Source organism: Aythya fuligula, chromosome 4 (genome assembly GCF_009819795.1).
Source record: "Aythya fuligula isolate bAytFul2 chromosome 4, bAytFul2.pri, whole genome shotgun sequence".
Lineage (NCBI taxonomy): Eukaryota > Metazoa > Chordata > Aves > Anseriformes > Anatidae > Aythya > Aythya fuligula.
The window spans coordinates 63,992,035-64,019,641 of NC_045562.1; the positions used below are offsets into that span (position 1 = coordinate 63,992,035).

A 27,607-nucleotide genomic window follows, 5' to 3' on the forward strand; every position below is an offset into this window, starting at 1 on the left:
GCTCTGTCCTCTTTGCACCCTTCCTTCAGGTGTTTTTACACATTGATACCCTCTTCTCCAGGCTGAACAGTCCCAGTTCTCTCCTTTGTGCCATTGTTCCTCTGAGCTCTTTTGCATGTGTACTTGTCAAAACGACTCTTAACCATAACACCCAATGGCTTTTGTACTATCTTGGCAAACTCCTAAGCAAAAGTTTAGAACTTCTGCCAAATATTAGCTCAAGTCTAGATGAATGTGCCTTCAGGCATGAACTCAGTGGTGCCACTACTGTCCCAGGGTCCACGTTTAAAAAGGCGCCACCATGTACTTACTAGATTCAGAAGGGGCATTGAAAGGTCTGCCATAATGATCCTGCATGCCAGCGAGATTGTGTGGAAAGTCATTTCAACATAGCTGAAATATGAATGAAACTTATGTATAAGGCACTAGTATAGTAAAGGCCTTTTGGGACATTAATACCATGTAGGCTTATTTATCTTCTACAGGAAGAGACAACACCTACTCTCCTAACCATTAATGTAAAACAGCTGCTGTCTACTAACAGTACATAGGTACCATAATTTTGAAATATTCATTGTACTGAATGAATCAGAACCTCACATCTCATTCATTTTTATGCCTGTTCTCATAGGCAGATCTAATATCAGAGTAACACCAGGATTAGACAAAGATTGGTGAGATTTTCTTTTCTACTCAAAAAGTCTCATAGGTGTCTTTTTCCTCTTTTAAGCACCAAGCACCAAGAAGACAGTCTTCTTGAAGGAGACAATCTTCATCTCTCCTCTTCAAAAGGATCTGTAAGAGTTTCAAAATATTGAGAGTTTTGATACGTTGAGCATGTCTCAAAGCAGTAAAGAAAAGAACAGAAGCAATTCCTCTGAGCTGCAGAGGAAATGCAAATGTACACTCTCAGTGAAGGACCCACAGCCTCACTGGTTGAGATATGGAATGTAAGCACTATTTAATGAAGATCAACTCATATGTGCTGTGTGTGTACAAGAGACTTTTCAAGCTGTGTTTTCTGTGTTATTTATAACCTGAGATATTTGAAGTTCATTGAAACAGGTGGAAAAAGTGGTTGGTTCAGCAGCCATGTGATATTGTTCTCCCCACAGCATTGCTTTGTACTTTGGTTTTTATTTGGGAACATCTTCCAATTGTTAGGAAATAGTTGACTTGTTATGTGTGGTGCTATCTGACTAGTTTTGACAAATAAGTGAGGAATTCTCTGCTGAGATACGGTTTGTCCTCATTGCTCTCCCTTCATGTATTTTCATATTCATATTCATGTATTTCCCTTCAAATTACTCTTCTACATATAAATTAAAACAATCTTGCTTGTTAGGTTTTGTTTTCCAATCTTCCATACAAATTGAAAAGCTTGTAAATTAACTTCTCTTTTCTTGTCTACCTTGATTCTGATGCAGATTATTAGCTGCTATTTTGCCTTTCTATTTGTGCAAAGATAATACAGCCATCCATAATTCAAAATGCAGAGTTGAGCTCAAATCACATTCCACCTCCTGCTATAATTCTCTTCATTCCATTAAGTACATAGTCAAGTAGAAAAGTTCAGAAAATAATAGTGCAACTATAACTCTGCTACTCTGAAATTAACTGAAACTCTGGGGTATATCTTTTCTTTGATTCATGCATATATGTCTTCCAAATTAAGGGCTTAGATGTTCACATCAAAGGCAGAATATGCAGTACTTCATTACACATTTTCCATGTCTGAGGTTTTCAGGAATCAGTGGCTAGCAAATTTGGACATCTTGGCTGCAAAGTTGTATTTCACCATAAAACCAGCAATCACTTCAATCAAATACAGTTCAACAACATTTCTAATTTCTGTCTAAGTAAACCCATTGTGTCCAGGGACTTCATTGGTTACTTTTTTTTTTTTTTTTTGGACAAAGCATTTTTTTTCACCAAAACGAATAAATAGTTATGAGTAGCCTGTCCTTCGGAAGCAAATTCAAAGATCAGAGTGTTCATAAGATGTGAAATTAAATATAGTGGAATAAGAAAGACTAACCCTGGTGGAGTATTAAGAAATCTGAAAGACGTTTTGTTTGTTTGATTGCTTGTTTTTTAACATGTGCTACTTTTATGTATTTATTAGTTTCTGGAGATGAGAAACTGTTGAAAACAGATTCACATCTGAAGCACATTACTTAGTGTGAGGCTATTATATGAAGAACTCAAATGTATTAATTAAAAAAAAAAAAAACTGAAAAATATATTTGTTTTGGCTTTAAATCATATTTTATTCAAACATTATGGCTTGGAGGCACATGAGTGTATTTGGCTTATCAATATTAGTATTCTTTACTGCCCAAATGTCACTATCTTTCTGTAGGCTTAACAGAAAAATGCTGCTGATTAATTAACAAAATCAACCATGAAATCTTTTTATACTGAATTGTATTCCAACAGTTAAATGAGTATTTTCAAACAGATGGAGCTTTGAGAGAGGGAGAAAGTAAGGAATGAACATGGTACTATCAACTATCCCTTTCTTAAAGTGAAAATGGCATCTTGTACCACAGAAAAGTCCAGCTAATTTATTGCTCTTAAACCCTTACTCTCCTCCAAAAGTATGCAAAACTACTTTTGACTTTTGTGGGCTGAATAAATTGGACATTTGTGTATCAAATGGATATTTGTTCTTTCAATTAATGGTGGTCAAAAGTGGAACTGATAGTTTATTGCTTTGACAAACGTACAGGGTCTCCTATACGCCTTCCCCTAAAGTTCTACATTTTGGAAAATTTTCAGATGCTCTTTACTCATCTTATCCTAGTTGTTTATTTGCACTGTCTTGGGATAACTTTCTTGAGTAACCCTTCCTCCTCTTCCTCCCCTCCCCCTCACTTTTTTTATTAAAAAAAAGCACTCACTGCGTTTTCTGTGCTATGAAATCCCTTACACATGAGTTGTGAGTTAAGAAATAGCTCCAAATGTTTGTTCATCCAAGGTCATGTGCTAATCTTAGTTAACCACTATCATGAGATGACCACTCCTGATTCAACTTGAACATCCCAGCACCAGTAGCAAATTATATTTGCAGATTAATAGCTCAGGAACCATCCTGGCAGAACAGCACTCACATTCTCACATTCCTATGAGCAGTAGCTGACAACTGGTCAGCTAGTGGTTAAAATGTCTGGTAATTTGCTTACAGAAGCACCACATCATTGTCATTATTAAGTAGCAAATTTCAGTTAGACTTTTGATCTCACTTGTTTCCCAAGTCATTTTTCTCATGGGTGAATTCCAAATGTCCTGACTCTTACATCTTTCTTCTAAGAATTTGTCATAATGTCCACATTAAAAAATCATCGCATTATACCACATATTCAGGTAGTTGTTCTGCAACATGTATTAAAACTGAGGTTTAGATCATATGCTTTTTTTTTTTTTTGCTTTTTTTTTTTTTTTCTTTTGAAGCATCTGAAATATCAATATCCTAATTTTCTATTCAAGAAAAAACTGTAACTATGACATACTAACAAATTGGTTCATAATTATAACTGTCCATTAGAAAAAAAAAAAATTACTTTCACTATTTCACATAGTGAAATGATACACACCACAACATTGAACTTACTTCTTTTTATGATAGAGCTGAGCTTAACTCTTATGGCAGAATTGGAATAGGAATTGGGAAATCCTGTCTTTTTTAATGTCAAGTTCCTGTGCTGACGAGATAAAGCAACTTAAGGTTATTTGAGTGTTTTAAATATATATTACTAGAATGGAGACATGAATGTTGCCCACACAATTCACAGGAATGTTATGGTGCAATTAGTAATCATTAATTAACATTGCACTTGAGATGTATTAATCTTTTAATTCATATCAATGTGATATTCTTTCTCTTTAATGGCCTATTCTGCATAAAATTGAAGAAGACTTGCTTTTGCAGGAAGCTCATATCTTTTGTTTTGAAAAGCTCAGTATGGTTCTGCTATATCTCATGACTCCTGAGGTATGGGAGGGAACAACTGTAGACAAAAAGAACAGAAAAAGGGAGACAAAGCAAGCAGTGAATTTATACAGGAAGATCTTCTTCTGACGTAAAAAAGGCCAGCCCTGCTAGAATTAGCACCCCTGACATTACTGTATGAATAACTGCCCAAACAGCCTCATGTTGTCTCTGTGGGCAGGCTATGATGTGGAGAGATAAAAGGAGGGGATGGAGCAGTTTGCACTTGCACCTCTTCTTGGTGCTGGTGACTTGGTGAGCTGAACTTGGATAGTCAGAAGCAAACAAAAAGCAGGATATGGCTTGAGATGAAGAAATAGTTTCTGGAATGAGAGGCAGTGAGGAACAATAACTCCCATGACAAGAAATAGGTCCTGGTGTTCTGGGAAATGTGACAGCAATCATGATTTAATAGACAGTGTAAGTACTAATGAACTGTGAGCACTTTAGTCTTAATTTTAACCAAGGGATTGATTCCCTGAGTTGGTACTACCCCTGACAGTGAGTGTGATCAACTAAAATGGGAGTTGATAGCAAAATTGACTAGACTGCATTTAGAAATTGCTTAAATTTATATAAAGTTTGGAAATGAAAGTGAGCAATGTGCTGATAAAGCCAATTTATTAGAAATTGGAGCTGGCATTTTTAAAGTCACACTTCTCACTAATTTGACTTCATGAAATAAAGATTCAGCTAATATAATCTCTTTCTTCTACTTCTTAGTCTGCTTCATTTTGGTACTGGTAGGAATAGTAATTGATATGACCATGGAAAAGAGGAGAAATGGTGGCTGCTAGAAAGTCTTATTATTCAGAGTTGCCCTAAGCTACGAAATTCAGATTTTGAGCCACTATGTCAAAATGCAAGAGATATGAGGGCAAAAAGCTACCCAAATCAATCAATAACTTTTCATGAATTATTGTTCAGATGCGCAAGCACACACATGGAATCTCTGTTGGGAATCAAAAAAATAAACACTAGGTATGGTGTATTAAGTATATTTAGGCGAAGTCATAACAAAACAAAACAAAAAAAAAAGAAAAAAAAAAAAAAAGAAAAAAAAAAGCAGAATAAAATACTTATTTCTTGTCTAACTGTACTTTGGTAACTTTTTTGTTTCACAGAAATGCCAGAAAAGACTAATCCGCTAGTAAGAGTGGTGAAATTGCTAACTTGCTAAAAGAGTATTCTACCCTTCTCCTTCCCTTTCCCTTCAAATCTGAAATCTGGATAACTAGAAAAGTAGGAAAAAGACTTGCTGTAGCTGGGGAAAAATGCATACCTTGAAAAATTCAGACATACACATCATCAGGCCTGACAAATGTGTGGGCACATGCAAAGAAGTTAATCATGCTGCTGATTTGGAAAAAAGCTGGGGATCTATGGAAAATACAGAAGGTGTAACTTTCCCAGCTGTCAAACTGTTGATCTGAAAATATTTAGGTAGGGATATCCGGTGGCCTTTTTCTGTGGTCTCTGATGAGACCATGGTGCTTCAAAGGACTTCCTCTCTGCCTTTTAAATATTCATTTCATACACAATTTATGCCATTGGCACATAGACCAAACTTCAGTACTGCTGATGCCTTGATGGCCCCATGCTGCCATCAGCTGATTGTGCAGTTTTTACCCTTTTAGCATTTCAATAATTGCTGATGTTCTTCTGTTTCCCTTTCCCACTGGATTGTCTCTTTGAGAACAGCTGCATCAGTGGTGCCAATAGCAAAACAAGTGGGCTATAACAGTGGCAAAGAAAGAAACAAATGGTTCATAATTCCTTGCAGGTACTTTAAATAGATCTTGTAAAGGTACTTTTTACTTTGCTAGTAATTGCTTTGCCCATTTTTGTTGAGTTCTGTAGAGTTTTGTGCCATGAATGTAATGTGAATTTTTATAATTGATTATTTCTCTTCCATATTGTGACAGCAGACTTGAATTTGTGAGGCAAGGTGATTTACAGTATGGCATGTGGGAAAATAATTGCACTAGTACACTTTTATGCTAAATATTACTCCCTTGATAGTTCTTTTGAGGTGAATTTTTATCTCCTGCTCTGCCCTTATCTTTCTGAGCACCTTCATCACATATACACATCACAAATTTCATGTTACAGGTGCGATTACTTTTGAGATCTTCTGATTCATTTCTGATTTTCTTTCCTCATTTTATAAGTAACAAAATGCCAGCCAGTGATAATACTGGTTCAAAAATATTGAACTTCATTTGAAAGACCTACCTCCAACAGGTGAGAAGACTTGCATATAAGATGTGTTTTTCCAGACTAGGTCTACTTTTCCATAGGAAGTGATGTAAATTGTCAAGTCTCTGCTCTGCTGGCTGTTACCCAGCTTCATTCTCAGAATTTCAGCTTTCTTGTCTGTTTTTGCTGTATTTCTGAGTCAATACTAAAGACCATAACTAGCCCATGTGCTCACAGAGGATGATTTCTTCAGCTTTTTGCCTCTGTCAGAAGACAAGTTTACTATTTCAGTCTACATATCTATATGCTAAAAGTATTTTTCTACTTTCAATTACTATAGTATGTAAACTGCCATCAGCTACTGTTAGAGGCTTAAGTTAATGTCTACAAGTGGCATTTCTTTCCCAGTCCCAACCCAAGATGTTTTTCAGTCTCACACTAGCTTATTAAAGCAATATATTGTTTCCATTGTCCTATCCAATTTAGCTACAGCTGCCAGCCTTGGCACCAAAAGTCAGATCCGCTGCAATTATTACTCCAAATTAAGATAAATACAACCTAGAAGAACAACTTATAATTATTTTCTCTTTTTGTGCAGTAAGATAAATTTGCTCTTATTGGAGCTGAATGTAATTTTTCCAGGGGATTTTCTATGAGGAAAAACTCAATTAAAGTGAATCAAACAGTCTGGAGATGTATGCTAATTAAGACAAAATTTTGTTGGAAACTTGACCCTTCTCATATTGCCTGGAGGAATGTTTGACAACAAGGATCTAGGTTCCTTTCTTGTTCTAGTTTGTGACCAAGAATGGGCTCTTAGCTGGACTTTCTGCCTGCTTCCCCTGCATACAGCCAGAAGATCTCCACCTGCGTTGGTGCCTAGACTATCCAGCTCTGAGTCTGACACATCTGCAGGTCACTAGTGCCTCTTCTGTACCACACAGGAACAAGCTCTGTAGCAGCATGTAAGCTTAGGAGCTTCTGGTGCAAGCTTTCCTCAGGGAAATACTTCAAAGGAAACACTAGGAATGCTATAGTCCCAGAAACTCTCCCCCTCTACTCCACTTGTATCCAGAATCAAGGATAATAATATTTTTAAATACAAGACTCTTATACTCTGGCTGTGGCAGTTCTTCTACCAACTTTTTCAGTAATTAATTATAAGATTTAAAAGGAAAAATAATAATAATAAAGATTTAAAAAAATGAGATTTCCAGGTATGTTTTGAACACTGGTGTACAAATTTGAAGCATTTATCTTGAATCTCTCCTCCTCCTATTTTATTATAAAGAAGAGGGGTTGAGAAACATGCATTGTAAGATCCAGCCATACATGTGATGAGATAGGATGGGTCATGAAAGGAAGTATTACGGCATCATATCATGAGCCACCTGAAGAAAAAACTGTTCAGCCTTTAGTTTATCAATACAGCAAAAGAACTGTAACTCTTCAGCTGTAGATTGGGGCACCGACAGGAATTGCACCCAACTTATTCCCCATCTTGCTGTCTTAACCAATAACACAACCTACCTCTACCAAGAAGGCCTATACTGTGCAGGCCATACAGCCAGGAATTCTTCCTGAAAGACACCAGCAAGCCCATTGATAGCTACTGTGTACAATTAATACCCACTTCATATTTAAATAATGACTCAAGAAGGTCTACATGTGGAAGCTGGGAAGTAGTGCTTAGAAGGAAGTAAGTGTGCTTTCAGTGTTACTCCTTCGTATCTGATCCTGTTTGCTGCTAGAGATCAGATGCCTGATGACATAGGCTCAGGGTGCAGCCCCAGAGTTAATGATCCCTTCTTAATGCAATGTTGTTTTTGAAGATGATCTTTGCTGTCACTGGGGCCTCTCTCTTGTTCCTGACAGTACGATATACTCCTCCTCACTGCACCTCAGTTATGCCAGCTGCTGTTACCACAAATAACATCACTGTGCCATGTTAAAATTAATAAAAAAGAGTAAACCTTGAAGGCTTGGCAGGCAATCTTGCAGAATAAATTTAAATGTCGAGACAGAATGATTGTAGTTGACAACTGAAGTTCCTTCTCTGTGATTGCTCTGAATCGACCTGATAAACTGAACTGTAAACTAAGATGGTAAGAAGTAACTGAATTTTATAATCTTGCCTGTTGTTGTGATTAAATTTGGAAGTGGGAAAGAAAAAAAAAAAAAGCCAAATCTAAGAGTGGCAATAAGATCTGATTATTTATATTCTGAAATAAAATTCTGCCATATGAAAAATGTTGCACTTTGGTAGTAGTTACAATGATTAAAGAGTGGTGAGTAATTGACAGTATTTCCCAGGGAAAAAATATATAAGTAAATAAATAAAAGAGGAAATAGTCAGAATTAAAGCTAATTAAAGTTCATTATTATTTTAGTATGAAGAGATCATAAAATCCTATTCCTAGGCAAAGTGATCCAAGCTCCAGGTCATGCTCTGTATACATTTGTTCCAGGTGCTCTGCTTGAAGGATGGGTTGAGGAAGACCTAACTACTCAGCAGCTGCCATTCTGCTGGTTGTTCTCCTAGGACCTAGATAACCATACAGTGCTCAGGCTTACTCAGAGCCTTGGTTAATTCATAGCACTGAATTTGGATAATGTAATGCAGTAAAAGTGTTTTTTTTGTTTTCCTTTTTTTTTTTTTTTTAGAGACATAGACTTCCCCACAATCTGAGGGACATATCAAACATCTTATCTTTCTGCAGAGAACAATAAAGAGCTTTTCTCAGAGCAACGAGCTTTTCTAACACAGTTCTCACAATGCTATATAATTAGGAAAACAAGAAGACCCAAAAGCTCTGATAAGGGAAGATGTTTCACTTCACTTGCTAAGAAAAGGTGGGGAAGGCATGAACGTATGACACATACGCAGTGGTGTCACACCAAGTACTGACAGAAGTCCTTAGTTCTTATTGTGATAAGTATGGCATGAGAACTACCATGAAATGTAATGCAAAAAATAAAATAAAATAAATAAAATAAAATAAAATAAAATAGGTTATATGGCTGCTTGTATTCAAATTAATTTAGTTTTGAAGGCTGAGAAATAGCCATAGATGAGTTCTAGCCTATGTCTTTATAGCTATGCTACCTGATGAAGGTTATTTTGTGACCAGATGTGTGTCTGATCACTTTGGTTTGTGTGCCAACTTAGTTGCATATAGTTGAATGAGAGTAAGATGTGTGAAGGAGAAGCGATTTTTCAGCATCTTTTCTTCCTTTAGGTTTCACTGATATGCTTGTAGTTAGAGGCAGCGATACAAGAAATCAAAATTTTTTATGTAATCTAAAGGGAGCTATTGCTTACAGAAAAAAAAAAAAAAAAAAAAAAAAAAAAAAAAAAAAAGAAAAAGGTCTGTCATTAAATTCTACTTGTTTCTAGATTTATAACTGCCTTAAAAACATTTTTTTTTTTTAAAAAAAAAAAACACTTTTTCTGACTACAGGATCCTTAACCTAAGGGGTTCCTCATTATGTCCATGTCCCCTTCCAGTGAATCTCATTCTTCTTAAAGAAGAAGGTGTCATTTACATGAGATTGAACAGGAACTAACAACTGATTCAGAAGATGAACAGATACAGAAAATTAGGGAAATTTTCATTTCCTTCTCCCTGGATTATGCATTTTGATTTATTGCATTTGTAACTTAATACCTTTCCTCTCCTTTTAATGTGAATAAATGAAAGTCTGTTTTCCTGGAGCTAAATGTAAAATCAATTAGGTGATTAGAAGCAACATATGCACCACAGTTAAAGGAAGGAAATCAGAATGTGTAAGACCTGCATAAATCAGAAATGTTGTCTTTTGTCTTGCTTTTGCTGATTGAGCAAAAAAAAAAAAGTTCACTGTCAGTTACATTTACCAACCCTTCTTTCTTTAGCAGGTGGAAAGTACAGGTGAATGTGATGTGCTGCTCATATTAGCGACTTCCCAAAACAGAAGAGACAAACTCTAGTGGACTTGAATTCTTCCTGGTTGACTTCTCATATCAGCCCCATCTTTCTAGGCTACCTCTGTAATCAGTAGGAAAAAAAAAAAAAAAAAAAAAAAAGGCCCCTTCAGAGAGTAGTTCAGTACACACTTCCTGTGTGCTTACTATGCAGTGATCCTAGAGAAACTACTCTCCTAACCCACAGCATGTTAATAAAATGCTTGAAAGCAAAACTAGGTCTAAAGTACTTAAACATAGTTAGTTTAGTTTAGTTCAGCCCATCTTGTCCCATTGAATTTATGACTAACATTCTAAAAAGTAAACCAAAATCTTTTTATTTCTATGTTTACAAAGTTTTCTCTTAAATTTGGCGTGCACGTGATAAAAATAAAATAAAAGGTTGCTTTGTGTATGCTTGTGCTGTGTGAGGAATCAAATCACACTGCTATCTTATGTCTTTTCCAGAAGACTTGATTGTAAGAATTTTTTTCTGAAGAAAAAATTATCTTTAAGTTGAAACTACAAACAGCTTTCTGTCCTCAGTTAAAATGACAGTGAGACAATAAGCTTGATTTTCTCTGTTCTATATTCTTCACATTACTATTCAGATTTTTACTCTGTCTTTTGGGCCTGGAAAGCTTGCAAAACATCTTTTATGCCAATTCAGAAAGTATGCATGAAATGAGCTAGTACAGATTCAACATTGTGAACAGTGTTTCCATCATTAATTTATTTTGATGGTTTAGAAATGTTCATGATTAAAAAATTAGATATATATTGTTAAGAGGTATGTCTGGTTTCACTGAAAATGTTAGTGGGCATCTACTTGTGCTTCATAGTCTTACACTTGAGCACTTCAGTTTTAAAATAACAAATTTTTAGGGGAAAAAACAAACAAACAAACAAACAAACAAAAAACACAAACAAAAAAAAACCCTGCTTGTGTGAAACCTTTTGAGTGGTGGGTTTTATTCACCAGCAATAACGCAATAATATCACAGTGGAGGACTTCTACTGGAAACGGGATGAAAAGCGTTTGGATGTTTCTAACAAAAGAAAAAGAAGATAAAACATTCATTGCAGTAGCAGAAAGAAGTTTTAGTCTACAGTAAAGTCAGGGTTGTAAATGGAAATCTGCCAATTCCAGTGAGATACAGAAGGCGTGCTAGGTAAACCTAGCGTGCTTTTTCTAGGTCATATAAAAAGAAAAATGAAGGTTTTCATGTAGCTCAGAGGGAAAACGTGGTTCATGACTAAACAAATAAAAAAGAAAAACACTATTTTAAGTCTCTCAACCCATGCAGCTCCACACACACAGGTGTGTGTACAACCACTGTAGTGTCTAAGGTTATATACTGCAAGGACTTATACCTATTCTTAATTCGAAAATGTGTTCGTTTATTTTTCATTCAATGACATTTTTCATGTGCTGAAGGTTAAATTTTGTTATGATTGAAGCATAATGGTGATCATGGCAACTTTGTTGTTTCTTTTCTTTATAGACCTGGAAAAGAAAAAAAAATCTTACAAAATTGTTTCCAAAACAGAACAGTGTTTGAAGTTAAAAATAGAGAAGGTTTAGAATTCATTTATTGTAATCTATAACAAGTTTGCTTACTGAACCTTGGGTTCCTCCAAAGTATGAATCCAGACTTTCAAAAGATCTGTTACCCCAGCTAAACCTAAAACTTAAATACTTTGAAACTTTGGGTTATTTATCTTGCTGACATTCTTGTTTAGTAACTAAAAGTTATCTCTATTTAGAAATATGGCAATTTTTAAAAGTCTTCCATTAAATTAAATATTGCGTACCTCAGATAATGAGGCTGTGTGAAAGAGGGAAGGGAAGCAAAGGATATGCTCCATGAGACAAATATGTGCTTGAACTCCATTCTTTGACAGTACTTTTCTTGTATGTAGCCCCACTTTAGAGAGTCAGTCTTCTGGTGTCAGTCTCCAGCCAACCCAGGTCCTTCTGATGGCAGTACACCCAGCTGCTGTATATGCCATTCTTCACAGGTTTGTATCATCTGTGAACTTGCTGGAGGTGCACCCCTGTCCCAACATTAATGAAGATCAGGTTATTCAAGCATGATTTCCCCTTTGTAAATCTTTGTTGACTACTAATTACCTTCCTGCACTTCATGTGTTTGGAAATGGTTTCCAGGTTTAGTTGCTCCACCACTTTCCTAGGTAAAAAGATGAGGCTGACCAGACTGTAGTTCCCCAGATCATCCTCATTGCCTTTCTTGAAATTGGAATGATGTTTGCTTTTCTCTAGTCCTCAGGCTTTCACAGGTGCCAGGACCTTCCAAAGATAATTGTCAGCAGACTTGAAAAGACATCAGCCAGCTCTCTCAGCTATAATGGGTGCAACCCATTTATATATCCCCAGTTTGTTAAATTGCTTCCTAATCTGGTCATTTTCCTCCCAGGGTAAATTCTTGCTCCAGGTTTTCCGTGCGGTTTTAGGGTCATTGATAATGCAGCATTGTCTGAGAAATATTTTTCCTGAGTTCTTCATATATGCTCTTTGCTGCTTGCTTTATTTGGGTGTGTTTGTGACAAACAGTAGACAAGAGCAGCTATCTAGTACTGTACAAAGAATTGCTACTGCTGCAATGTCATGTGCATATTGAAGTGATATAAATTAACAGTGGTAATAACACAAAATTATAACGAAGAACTTGGCAAACATTTACTAAGTACAACAAGCATAACTAGTCACAGCACATCTCTGACACAGCTGAATGGATTTTAAAGATTAGGTTCAGATCAGCAAATTCGAAGTACCTTCTATATATGCTCTTGTTCACTCAACTGGAATGGATCTTTCATGAGTAATTATAATGTACCTACTCTAAAGGATGCTGTACACAGAACATAAGATAGGGGAGACTTTAATCCCCTTAACAAAATATATATGAAAGATAAAACACTTGGGGAAAAAAGAAAAAAGAAAAAATAAGGCACAAAAATTAAAACAAACACAAAAGCAAAACAACTTGATGAAGAATGAAGCTAATCTGGGACTCAATGAAACTAAGTGAACTTGGTGAAAGCTGCAGTGCTCTTTGTAACAGGCCAATTAAAATGAGTAAAATGAGCTTTGAAGATATTGCACCCAAGTCTGCTTAAATATCCTAAACAAATAGTCTGAGACATGAGCCTGTTTTGCATTCATTTGCAAGTCTTACTTTATCATGGGTCTAATAATATTTGAGAAAACAGACTTTATCAGACTTTACCGTGCCATTAAGTCTACGAGTATATGAGCAAATGAGCCAGAAAGTAATTAATTTTCTCCTGAAAAATGAATTATCAGAAAGTACTTTTAGAGATGGACCACTTGAAAAAAATGGATCACTTAGTGTATGAGCACAAAAATATTGTCAGTCGTAGTAATTGCTGTCAATTGTGGCCGCTTGGTAGTTTTTCCATTTTCAGTCATTCGCAGTGTTCCAAAAGTTCATTCTATTTGTCTGAGACTTTATAAGCCCCTAATAAATGTTTGTGAAGGGTTCAGAAAATGTCGTGTATCTCAAAAATTACCTCCTGTGGGGTGTCTCTTGGAAAATGTTATTGTCTACAAGATTATTAAGTTTTGGAGAAGCACTGTCACTTTTGTATTAGAGAGCACAGCTGGGACATGATGCTGCTGAGCTCCGACTTTGATTCTGCCTGTCCTCATGGTCTTTGGGAAGACCACGCAGCACATACTAAGGTTCAGTAGCAAAATCATAGCCAGCACATGATGGAAACTCTGGCAATTGTGAGTCACATCTGGAGAACTGTGTCAAGATTGGGGTCCTCCAGTGCAAGCAAGATGTCAGCAAACTGGAGGGAGTCCAATGGAGGTCCACTAAAATGACTGATGGCTGGAGCATTTGATGTTCAAATGGATACAGGTAGGTTGTTAAACTTGGAGAACAAAGAAGCAGAGGACAGGAGTATGAGGGGAAAAACTAATTAGAATCTTTCACTACCCATGGGGGTGATGGTGATGACATAAAGATAGCAACATCTAAAGATGGAGAAAAACCCTTTTTAGAGATGTACACTGAGAGGACAATTGGCAAAAGTGACATGGTGCAGCAAGGGAAATCCCAGCTGGATAGAATAAAAGAAAATCTCTTCAAAACTCAGTGACTGGCCAGAACAGTATCCTTGCAGAGGCTGCAGAACTTCCTTTCTTGGAAATTTCCAAAATTCCTTTGGTGAGGCCCTGAGCAACCTGATCTAAGTTTGAAATTAGCCCTGAGTAATACAGTAAGAGGTTGAACTTGGTGACCCTCAGAGAACCTTTCAAATCTAAATTATAGTATGGGTCTTTTTTAATGTTCAGTGAACACTATTCAAAAACAATATAAAAAAACGTGTATCTCACTTGACTGTGGGTATTAAGCAATACCTGGCTTTAAGCTCTTTGCCTCCAGTCTAGAGGAACAGAAAACAGTGAGAATGTACACTAGTACAGAACATGACCAGAAATATTTTGATCACATGATTTGTCTACCATATTGGAGAGGACATCAGGATTGTGGTCAGGCAAAATATCCATAGTTATCACCATAACTCACATCTTAAATAACCTCATCCTCAGCTAGCATGTGCAAAATCAGAGGCAGAAATTAAGTTACTTTTAGAGGGAGTTAACTATCAGTCGATTACAGCCAGGTGAAGGACAAAAATAGAAGCAGCTCTGAGGTACATCATCTCAAATAATCAGGATTTACAAAACACTTGAACAGTTCAAAACAGATTTATTAATAACCTGTAGTTTATGTATATGAAAGTAGAATAATGAGGTTTGTTTCATTAGGTGAAGCCAAAGCGCATAACTAGCAGTAAACGCTAGTTATTTGTTTTGCATTTTGATTGTATATCTTCAGTTCATCACTGTTGCTGTCTGTCTGCTGTATTGTTGGAGAGTGTGCCGAGAATGAGCTGAGACAAATGTTATGGCAGTGCACATGGGAATGACAAGCAGTTGTTTTTCATATTATTGAGGGTTTGTGACCTCACCTCATCCTCCTGGAGGGAAAAAAAAGACTTTTCTCCACATGTGGATGAATGCTAAACTGTCTCTAATTAACAACACTTAGCTGGTTGGGAGCTAATATTAATTGGTGTTGGTTATATGAATATATACCATTCTAATGACTCTGCTTACTTATTTCTTACTATCATTGTTGAGACAGTAATTCAGGGCAACTTTCAGCTTCATTTCAGGCTATTTTTTATGTAGTCATTTTTCTTAGCTGTCCCCTTTGGTCACATCTGCTCTAAACAGAATTGGAGAAGGTGTTTCAAATAAGCATAAACAACTTAATTTTAATGGAATTGTTTTCCTGTTCTCAGAAGTTTTTTTTTTTTTTTTTAAATAATCTTGAAAGGTATTTTTAACATATTTATAAAGAAATAAAGGAAGTAATCTTCCTTTGTTCTCAACAGCATTTGGAGAAATAACTTTTTTTTTCTGTGCTTCAAAATAAATGTATTTCAATTTCTTTGCAACAATAGACTTCTATTAAATGTTCTGCAAGAAGAAATTGCAAATTCTAATAACCAATGCTTACCCAGTTTCCAAAAAGAAAAAAAAATCTACAGAAGTGTAAGCAAAACAGACATTATGAAGGAACATTTCAAATATGCCTCCATAATACCTGCATACTCAGAATCACAGAATCACAGAATCACAGAATCACAGAATCACAGAACTGTTTTGGTTGGAAGAGACATTAAAGATCGTCTTATTCCAACCCCCTCCCTTGGGCAGGGACCAGGTTGCTCAAATCCCCATCCAACCTGGCCTTAAAATTTCCAGGGATGGGTCATCCACAGCTTCTCTTGGCAACTTATTCCAGTGCCTCTGAGTGACGAATTTCTTCTGAATATCTGATCTAAATCACCCCTCTTTCAGTTAAAAGCCATTATTCCTTGTCTTATCATTACATTCCCTGACAAAGCATCCTTCTCCAGCTTTCCTGTACACCCCCTTTATGTATTGGAAAGTTGCTATAAGGTCTCCCTGAAGCCTTCTCTTCTCCAGGCTGAACAGCCCCAGCTCTCTCAGCCTTTATTCGTAGGAGAGGCCTTCCAGTCCTCTGATCATCTTCATGGCCCCCCTCTGGACTCATTCTAATGTCTATGTCCTTCTTGTGCCCCAGAGCTGAACACAGCATTCCAGGTAGGATCTCACAAGATCAGAGTAGAGGGGGAGATTCACCTCCCTTGACCTGCCTGACATGTTTCTTTTGATGTGGCCCAGGATATGTTGTCTTTCTGTTTCAACTGTTTTTTGGTTCAACTCTTTGCTCTTTTTCAGGTAAACGAACATAAAGCGTCATGTTTTACTTTGTAAAGGAAGGATAAAATATGTATTTTCTATTCTGTCAAAATACAAACTACAAGGCAGTTAGATATGGCGTCATAGTTACCTAGAACACAAATCTTAGTGAATATTATTCTGTTACCAACATCTAGGTATTCTAGCCTTGGTGTGTTCTTTATGCCATCTATCATGCAGACAGTACAGAAGAATTTCTCCTGTCCCCAAAAGCTTGGAGGACAAGTAGAAGAATTGGGAAAGCTCCCTTGCATTGGAGGGAGGAAGGGCAGTGCAGCCAGGAAGCCAGGAAGTTTCAAATTCCCTGTGTTTTCTATTGTCCTCTATCTGCAGGCTGTTTCTATTTCATGCTTCTTTCATGCAAGCTCTGCAGAAGCCAAAGTCCTGTTTTAGTAGTCACATGACATTCACTGTGTTATTAGGCAAATACAACTGCAGCATTAACATCCTCTGTTTTGCTGTGTAGCAAGATGTTTTCTTCACATTAGGACTCATGTAGAATTATTCATAATGTAAAAACAAAGTCAGTAACAATTATGCTGGTAAAAAATTCTGGTTCACCAATATGAAAACCAAGCAGAATAAGCAGTGGTAATGTGAGGATTCACATTGGCTTTCTGGCAGAAAGCAAGAGTGTTCAAAAGAGCTTGTCCTTAAGTAAAGGTCAGGTCCCAGTTTTCAGCTTTGCTGTACCTTCCAAGATGTTTTTCCAGGTCTTTGGGATCCACTTCTTACTGACATCCTGTTGATGGTATTAACATCAACACTCTACTGGTTCTGAAAAAAGCTGCTATTAGATCTGCAGATCTCTGAAAACATCTGGAGATTCCTAGCCCAGAGCTAGAAATTGTGAGAGCCTGGTTTGGGCTAATGGCTCTAAAATTTGCATGAAAATTAGCTTTTGAACAATCTGTTTGAAATTAGAAAATTTAGTTTTTCTTCAGAATTTCCCTTCTATGGGAATCTTGAAATTCTTCTTTTCATTCTAAAGATGAGAACCATTTTTAGCATAGTGATGAAGGTTCTTACAGAAGGGAAGTTCTTACTCATGGACAGGTTTAGTGGTAACTCAGGCAATTCAAAACACTTCAACATTAGTGAGGCACTGGTAAACAGAGCTGACTTCCCAGAGAAGTTGCTTTGTTCACACAACACTGCACAGAGGTGCCAGTTTAGGTTCAGGAAGCCAGACTAGCCTAATTAGACTAGCCTCATGCTTTGACAGAGGTAATAAATTCTGCTTTCACAAAAGGGGCAGCACCAAGGTCCTGTAACTAATGGTATGTCTGGGTGAGGTGGTTTCTTCAGACCCATCTCAGAATTCTCTATGAGATTTCACTAGGCAGTCCAGATGTAGCCACATGATTTCTTGGAAGGAGACCAGTTAATGAGGGTTAAGCCATTAACTGCCTGCCCCCTCTTGGACAAGCTGGCTTACACAATTTAGAGATGAGTTATCCTTATTGGGATTTGTACGTGTCTGAAAGATTATTCAAGGCCTTGCTAATCCAGACCAAGACTGAACAGCTCTGCAACAAGTATTGAGATGAGCTCACGGAGAGAATCCAAAAAACACCAAGACACAAGGCCAGTTCTTCCTAAGCCCATTGCATTACTTGTTTTGACTGTAAAGTTAGGAACCAGTGCACTACTGCAGTTCTCTGCTTTGCAATGTTCTGGAATATAAAATGTCTGTAAAGAGAATGTCAGGATCTGGTATGTTTTGTTTACTTTTCTAACACACAGGAAAATCTACACTTATTAGCAGCTTCATGTCACAAAAATAAATAAATAAATAGATAACATTGCCTCCTCCTCTTAATATTACCAGCACAAAAATGGAAAATGATCCCTTTTAAATTTCTAGTTAGGAGCTACACAGACTTAATCATTTATCATATTCAATAAAGACCAAAGGTGTTATCTGAATATCTGAACTGCATATATCTTGCTTTAACTGATTAACTCAGATTTATGAAGTTTGGCTTGGGCTTAATGATTGAAATTATGTAATGTACTTTTTACTCTTAAATTAAAGTCATACACAGAATATCAATCATGATTTCCTTTTCCCCAGGTAATACACATGAAAGAAAAGCTCTGGATAGTGAGTACCTCATCTGGTAGGACTTCAGCAAAAAAATACCCTAACTAACTAAGATGATGGAGTGTAAAGGGGAAAAATGACCTTAATAACTCATCTGTAACTGCTTTTGTGAAGAGACAGAAATATAAATAACAAATATACATATAAATATAAAATATTTATTATTAAAACAAGTATACAGATATAAATATGAGAACAGATATAACTTATTCAGAAAGTACTCTGTTTAAATTTGTTTCCATGGAGAATTTTGTTCAATCGTAATTTATCTTCCAGACTGAAGATAATCAAAAATCCAATTTGCTTTTGCTAGGGGCATTATTATTTTATCTTAATTTGAAGAAAGCTTTTTCTAATGTATTAAAACTTTTCTTCAAGCAAAAGAAAGCAGAGTCTAGCTTTGTAATTAGAACAATTTTCCTACAACTGGCTCATGACACTACTTTAAAAAACAAACAAACAAACAAACAAACAAACAACAACAACAAAAAATACTCCAAGCCATTTATTCTTTCACTTCACTGAGGTTTAAAATTTGGGTTTGACACCAACTTAGTAATGTAGTATTCAATATGAGACACAAAACTGTAATACATTCAGTAAGGTATTTCTCAGCTACCTGGTTAACATAAAGATCCCAAATAACCTCTGATTTTACTTCAAAACCAATCAGTCTTTTTGTGTGTCATTTGCCTTTGATCAGATAAGAAGCTTGCATAAGTAAAATTACAGTGCTTATTCAAAAAAATAATCTCCATTTGGTCGATTTGCCACCAGCCCCTCCCTAGACTACAGCAATAGTTTCAAAGATTCATTTTTCAGGTTCCTAATATTTCACTTGCTGTCAATTTCAATTCTTAAACCAATAAATCAAACCCACTTATTTCTTGAAATATTGAAAAGCAAGACGCTAAAAGGGAATACTTCATTTCTTGTATAAAGAAAGAATATTGGATTTGTATAAGGAAGAAAGACAGAGGACAAAACTGCTTGTGATCATGACAAACAAAACCAGTCAGGAGTTGGTACAACAAGTCCTATGAATCCTTAACACAGAGCAGGAGCCACAGTATTTGGTACTATCAGCTGCACAGCAAGACCTGGAGCAATTCCTTCTGTGCATTCATCAGCTTAACAATTTGTAGCTGCAGGAGTTACTTAATGGAGTGGTCATTGGCTCCAGAGGCCTTCTGCTGTTGTTCATGTCCAAGCTCTTCTCTAGGCTGTAGGCATATAATTTCTCTATGATCAACTCATTTACCCTCAAAAAAAAATCTCCTGGAAAAAAATCTCCTGTTGTTTCCAACACCTTTTATCTCACACTGGTCTGATCCAGATAGCCAGAGAAATTCCATCTACATGGGTTTGAGCCAACTGGACTTGCTGTGTGGTATCACTTACATCACTGTAGTATGTATTTGTGTGTTTAGCATAGAGATGTGTGTCAGGTGCAATATAATGTAACATGGGTGAAAATGTCTGCTCTGTATACTGAACATACACATTTACAGCATCTGTTCTTTCTAACTGGACTTATGCAGCTCGCATCTTTTACTACACCACTATGAATACACAACTCTGCTGACAGGATCAACAGAGTTACCACACATATACATCAATAATGTATAATCAAAAAATGGAAGAAAATTCTGGCTCCAAGTGAAAGAGAGGATATACAGAACTCCTTAAGAGATGCGTCTGAGTCTGCATCATTCTAGCTTTCATGTCTAAATAAAACTGGCCTTTGAACCACTTAGAGGTTGTGACAGTTTCAGGAAGGCTGGTGAATGGAAGTATTAACTATGTTTCTGAATCCTGGTTTGGTTTTGTTCTTATTTCATTTGTTATCTCTTATTTTTATTTGTTATCTCTTATTCATTTTTTATCTCTTTTTAAAATCATTCATGATTGACAGATATGCCAAAAGGTTACTTGGGAAATAATGTAAGACCACCATTCTCCCACCCAGAAACATTTCTCCCACAGGAAACCAAAGAGCCTCAGCATCTCCACAAGCTCCACAAGCTTGGAGTGCAAACCCAGTTCCACTAAGTGTTACCATTCACCTGGATATGCACAAGATTTCATTTATTTCTTGATTGTTCTGATGACTCTTTTATTTGCACTAAATATTTATGAATACTCTTACTAACATATTCATTTTTCTCCCAGAAATGCGAATAGTTGTTGCATTTAAAAACAATTCACAGCAGTCACTCTTTACCCTGCCTTCACCTTCTGCCTCATGATGGCTGAGTCAGTAAAGAAATGACTCAGGACATTTTCTTTCTTGAGATCAGAGTCTTATCATCATAACCATCTCTACAAGCATGTGATCATATGATTCTAGACACCACAAGAGCTCTGTAGTCCCAGACTAAACACAGTATTTCAATCCATGACTTTTCATTACATATATATATATTTAATTGTAAGAGGTAACCAGACATAATCTACACTTCACTTAGTAATAATTGAAGAAAAAAAAAAAAAAAAGCATCTTTCATTACATCTGCTCAAAGCTACAACTACTCTATTTAAAAACATACTGGTGTCAATAATAAAAATAATAAAGTTATATATTTAATCTTTCTTTTGCAATTCCTCCAGTCTTAATAATGTGCAACATTCTATGTAATTTGAATATAATTGAAGGCTTCTCTTTTTTAGCATGTGTTATGAAATTCTGAGCCTCTGGAGGTGAGCAGACACCATGTGCCACCTACTTTACGATTTTGTTTCAGAGATTTGACTTATTGAGAAGTAAGCTTAATGCAAATAAAATGGCTTTCCCCTCCTGGCATTTGGCAGGCATACAGAAACATAACAGAAGAGTAGAGTACATAGAGACACTCACTTCTCAGAAGGGTGTTCAGAAAGAATAGAAAGCATTTAAATTCAAAACAAATCATTTGTGACAACCCCTAAGCAGTGCCTCATTTCAGAAAATGCAAACCTGGGAATGAAAGTGAAACTGTATGTAACTGTCAATTAAAATAATCTAATATTGACTTAATATTGACTTTTCTGCTTTTTTTATTTTTTTAGTACAGATTTTCTGGAAATCCACTCTTTTTAATTTCCTTATATATTCTACAGTTCAGGACAACTGAATCTAATCTATAACCAACATACGTTACACACCTCATGGGATAAAAGATGATGGAAGAGGCACTGTCGTTGTGGATCACTTCTCAGTAGTTCATATCCACAACAGATATAAGCTTCACAACTAAATGAATTCTAAAACCATTTCTCAGAGAAGATTGACTTTGTATTAGAAATAAGGTATTCATCATTCCCTATTTGGGAAATCTAAAATACTGTGTCTTAGATAGTTGCATTCAGAAATGAAATCCAGTGAGCTTCTGTCAGTTTTCTCAGATCAGAAGAAAGTAGAGTAATGGCAGCTTATCCAAGGTAAGTAGAAACACATGGAAATTCCTGCTTGCCCAAGCACTATGTACATTATACATTTGCTGGCTACACCTTTGGATTTACAGGATTTAAATCAGATCAGAATTCGGTCCTCAGAGTATTCAACATGCGGTTCTGGGAAAGGATCCAGAAGAATTCAGTCAGTAACCAAGATTCTGTCATTTTGTAAGATGTAAGTTACAGGCTGAAAAAATATGTATGTTACAGTAAAGTTGCAGTGTTATTTCTTATTGAATTTGGAACTATGTTGGAAGCTATTGAAAATACTCAGCTAATAGAACACTGCATATGTTTAATGAATGTGGAATATATCCCTGGGACAGCAGCTCTCAATTCTGTGAGGATACTTTCTGTAGGTGCTGAGCCACAGTCATATGTGTGTGAATACCAAGTGTTTCAAGGCCTTCCATTTTATTGCTGCTACTTAGTAAGCCATTTTGACAAGTGAATGTCTATATAGCTATTTTAAAATGTATAAACCTGAAAGGTATTTTTAACACTGTTTTATCAACATCCAGGTGTTATTTTATGGTTAAAACAGTTCCTAGTAGCACAGCAGCAGTCCAAGCTCTGCTTGCCTTGAATACACAGACTCTATCACAATCAAAGAAAGTTTGGCCGTAGGATTGGACCACAGCAGTGGAGAAATCAGATTTGCCTTTTGAACAAATCATGGATTTACAATGAGCAGATCTACATTTGAGAGCTACCCTAGGACACAACTGTGGTTACTTCACTGACCCTGAAATCTCTGCTGTAACTCCTTCTTCCAGGTATTCCTTTCAAGATGAAGAAGACATGTTCATGGTGGTTGATCTCTTACTTGGAGGAGACCTGCGCTACCATTTGCAGCAGAACGTCCACTTTAACGAAGGAACTGTTAAACTATACATCTGTGAGCTGGCACTTTCCCTGGATTATTTGCAGAGATACCACATCATTCACAGGTGAGAGAATTTCATTTGAGGGGTGGGCTGCTTACTTTTCACAGACTAGAGGAATTTGATCACATCTCAGATTATATGGCTCTGTTTATTCAGGAACTATGCACCCCTTTTTAAAGTTTTTATCATTGTTGTACAGGTGTGTCCTAGGGTAGAATTTGACTCTGAAAATGTTTTTAAGTGTTTTCTTTCTGCCCCCATTCATTCAGTAGCTCCCTTTCCATACGTCCTTTTCATGTTCTTGTTTTTATCTCATACCATGATGTACATTTTTTAAACACTAAGTATAACATGTAAGAGCCTCCTGGTTGCTTTTAATTTAGTTTAAATTCTCCAGTGCTACAATGTTCCTGAACACACAAAAATTGTAATTCAAGGCAATAACTTCACACAGCATCAGGGAAAGGTCACAACATCAAAGGCTGGGAATGAGGAATAATTTGTTTGTTTCCAGAATCTGCATGAAGGTCACAGGGAGAAGAGGTGGGGAAACTAGAGAAATAGTAGAAATAAATTGGGACAGGAATAGGTGGTGTATCCTTTTTACACTTCTAAGATTACAACAATCTATTACTTTTACTGCCTAACTGATGGCAATCACAATATTAATGTCAAAAAAGGTGTCAAGAAACAGGGTCCGTTTGTTTTTGTTGAACAATTGAGTATTTAAGTCTAACAGTGGAGTAAATTCTTTTTTATGTTAGCACAACTATGAAATTATAAAATGATAGGCTTTTCCTCTATTTTACTCATTTTAGGCTAAGTTCACGATATTTCTCCCTGATTTAAAGGTCACTGGCCTGAAACATAAATAAATAAATAAATAAATAGTATAATTAAAAAATAAATAGTTTTGTGTGTTACTAAAGTTGGCTGTGAGTTTCAGTGAGCAAACTGAACTAGACTGCAATAGATCTTACAGTGGCCAGTATAAATAAACACCTCCAAATTTATTAATTGACAGTTTTATAGTTAAAAACAAACAAACAAACAAAAAAAGTGTGATCCAACTTTATGAAGAGGGAGGGAGAATCTCTTTCATCTGAGGTACAGTGGTAATTGTGTGTCCTGTATTACTGAAACTGTGTAAGAAAAAATAATAAATCAAGCAAACATTGCAACAGTTGTTTTGTTTGCAATTTAAATGCCAGCAAATGTTGCAAGCATTTTTCGAATTTTTGTATCTTCAGCACACTGTTATTATTTCAGTGCAGTTTCATATATTCTGCATACGTTTTCCTTTCTCAGTGAATATTTTAAAATTTGAGCTCAGAACTTCAGCTGACCTTTGTTTCTGTGCCTTGAGGAATGTTCTTTGTGAAAAACAAATTGATGAGCATTTTTCTCACCCTCATTTTAGTGATGAGACATTTTATGCAAATAGGCTGTCAAAACATTCATGAGAGAATCTAGTTTGTAATCAAAACTTGTATTTTATTACAAGCCTGTGACTTAAAAATGTTTCACAGAAAAGCCCTTGAAAGGTGGCAGATGTCTTAAGAGAATGGAAGACTGGATTCAAGTCAATGTAGTTTGTAGGGTTTTTTTTTCTGACTATGCATTTCCATGGTCCACCTGTGACATTGGGCAATGCTATTTTGTTCTTTTCTGTATTAATTTATCATGGTTGGTAAACAATTTTACTTAATTTTCTGGTTTGCACTGGTTGTAGTAACACCACTGACTTCAAAATTAGCTGTTGATTTGCACCAAGGCAGGTGGGAGGTGTAGGAACCCCAGGAGCAGCTGGAGCTGTTCTGGTGTTCCATTTGGTGGCAAGGTCTGGAACTGGAATTTTGCATTCAACGTACATTGGAAGTTTCCACAAAACCAGACATATTAAAATACCTGGTTCTTAGCCTGTGGTTGGTCTCACTGGCTGGTGTGTTAGGACTGTTGTTTAGGATATGAAGGATCTGGCTCTCCCACTCCACTGTGCTATTGGAAAGAAGCAGACCTGAGGCCTGCATGTGGCTCTCCCACTTCACTGCTTACTGCCCAAATCATCCAACTGTGGCACAAGGAGCCTTTTGTCCTTCATTTTCACACCAGGTACCAGAAAACCCCAGATGATCTACTTGCTATGGAGGGCATTATTTATTCAGGACTATCCTGTCATGTTCTGCTGTCCACCAGGCCTCAGCCACAGCTTGGAGCAGCACTCTGTGGGGCAGGCCTTCAGCTGACATGAATGTCACCAGCATTATTAACATCACAAGCACAATGCTGATTTACATTGGCTAAGGAGCTGAGCCAGCAGCATTGCGCAGCAGGGAAATGTGTTGTCATTACTTTCCTGCCACAAACACCCCATCTTAGTCAAAAATTAAACCAATGAGCTGGCTGGTATTTACGCTTGGTGGTAGCAGACCTCAGCACTATCATTATGAGGGAGCCCTTCTAGTCAGCGTTCACATGTTAACCTACAATACTGTATTAGATCTTTCACTTTTAAATGAGCATATTGGTAGCAAAAAACAAACAAACAAACAAACAAACAAACAAAAAAAAAGAAAGTTAGTGAGTCAGAGAGTCATTGAGAGAACCCCCTACTAGATTTTATCTGTTCTACGAAGAATAGTTGAATGATTCATCAGACTGGGTAGGTGGATTTTCAAATCACACTATTATAAAGAACTGAATTTATGATGTGTGAGTCAGGAACTTAAGTCCTCCTCAATATTTACAGATGTGTGTGAAACGTGTACAGGTTTCCATTACTATAACATCCGGCATCATGACAGAAGGGATTTTTCAAGATTAACCTGTAGCCCCAGGATTTTACCAGAAAAGGAGGTGGGAATGAGGCAGGCAGGAATTATCAGGCATGTGTGAATAGGTGTAGGAGTGTCTAGGTCAGTGGTATACCAATTCCCATCAGAGCTGCCATACAATGTTCCTGCATTTGCTGATGTGGTTAGTTTTGTGCATTTTGAATGTGGCAATCATTTCAGCAACACAAATAGTGTTTCTGCAGGGACAACTTAATCTGTAGTGTAAAACTACTACTATTCTGCTGTTTATTAAAACTGCCATTTTTATTAATTGCATACTTGTATATAAACCCATATTTGTCACACACAATCCTGCAAATGTGATTTCATTTCTTATGGCAGCATTATAACAAATGCTGCACTGTGTGTCTGTCACTTGCAGCTGTATTGTAAATGTCTGCATTTATCTAGATGAACAGCCAGAATTATAAACACTTTAAAAGAAAAAATGCTCTAAGTTTCAGGCTATGACCTGAAGACTATTCTGGGCAAATTTTTCACTTTACCTTAAACAATGGCTAACTTAATATTGAGATATCTCTGTTGCTTATTGGTAACAGCTACATCACAAACCTGTATTTTCCCACAGCTCTGCCATAATATCTTATCCACATAAAATTGAAAATACTTCTTTAAAATATGGATGAGTGGATCCTTATGGACTCTTGGATCCAGTACATACAGAAAGGCTTCTGACAATTCATGTGCTCTCATTTGCTCCAAAATGTTGGATCAAATCCAGCATACTGCATTAGCTGACATCAAGTTTTAAGACTGTATGACTAAATGTATTCTTCCCAGTGCTGCTTGTATAATACCAGTGAATAATATATTGGACAAAAGTTTTCCCATCAAAGGCTGAATAAACTTATTTCAGACATGAGCAACGCAACCTCTTCCTTTCACAAATGTTGCTGTTCATACATTTCAATAAAACCACCTGCTTCCTTACAGAAGTAGGCTGCACATTTTCATTCAGCTATTTCTTCCAGCAGTAGCAGTGCAGTTGTCCCTCCCAGGATGCTCTTGCAGCCAGAGCCTTGGCTTGGAGCAACACAGCGGCTGCAACCCAAGTAACATGCTTGTGCTGATAACACTACATTTTCTTTCTAAGTGTTAACTGCATTACCCTTACAACTTTTCATCATTGTTTGGTTCTATTGGTTTCATCTGGTCAGAAAGGAGGCTGGATGTGGCAGATGTCTGGAAAAGAAAATGCAGGAACCTTCCAGCCCAATTTTAGGATACTGGACTACCCGTTTGATCTACATGCCTAGGACTTTTTTATTTCAGTGTTTTTTTTTGTTGTTGTTATTGTTTGTTTGTTTGTTTGTTTGGAAAACCATGTGTGTAAGTATACATCTAAATCTTTGGTTGAAGCATGATTTGACCAGAATTTGTGCAGGTGGCAGGTCTGTGCAGTGTTGTTCCTGTGATCACTGCTCTACTCTCTATCCCCACAAGAGATGGAGACTAGCACCAGGAGTCATTTGAGCTTTGAACAGTTATTCAGCAGCAGTGCAGAGGGGACAAAAACTAATGGAAAACAGTGACAAATTGAGCATGGTGTTCCATTGCAGAGTAAGAGTGTCTTGATACCAACAGCTAGGCAAGAGGTACTTCTCATTTAACCCTGCTAGGTTGTGTTACGGTATAGGAGATTCCAGTTTGTTCATGGCCATTGAGCTCTTCAAGGTGGCCAGCAGTCTAGTGAAGCAAGATAATGTGTCCAAATGATAAAAACCTCTCTCATTAAAACAGGCCTTCCTAGTCTCACTTGTGAAACTAACAACCTAGAAGAACAAACTGGTATTAAAAATGGTCCCTTCATAATGCTGTCCATTTAGCATGTAATCAGT

At 36.7% G+C, this 27,607-nt stretch overlaps 1 protein-coding gene across 2 annotated transcripts in view; it reads left to right on the plus strand.

The window, feature by feature from the left end:
- The window catches only part of STK32B (serine/threonine kinase 32B), a 178,855-nt gene that overhangs the window by 76,033 nt on the left and 75,215 nt on the right, over positions 1-27,607 (plus strand). For both annotated transcript variants that reach the window (XM_032186412.1, XM_032186411.1), the window contains exon 4: positions 22,804-22,977. In XM_032186412.1, coding sequence (XP_032042303.1) covers positions 22,804-22,977 — 174 coding nt within the window. The remainder of the gene's footprint in view (positions 1-22,803; positions 22,978-27,607) is intronic.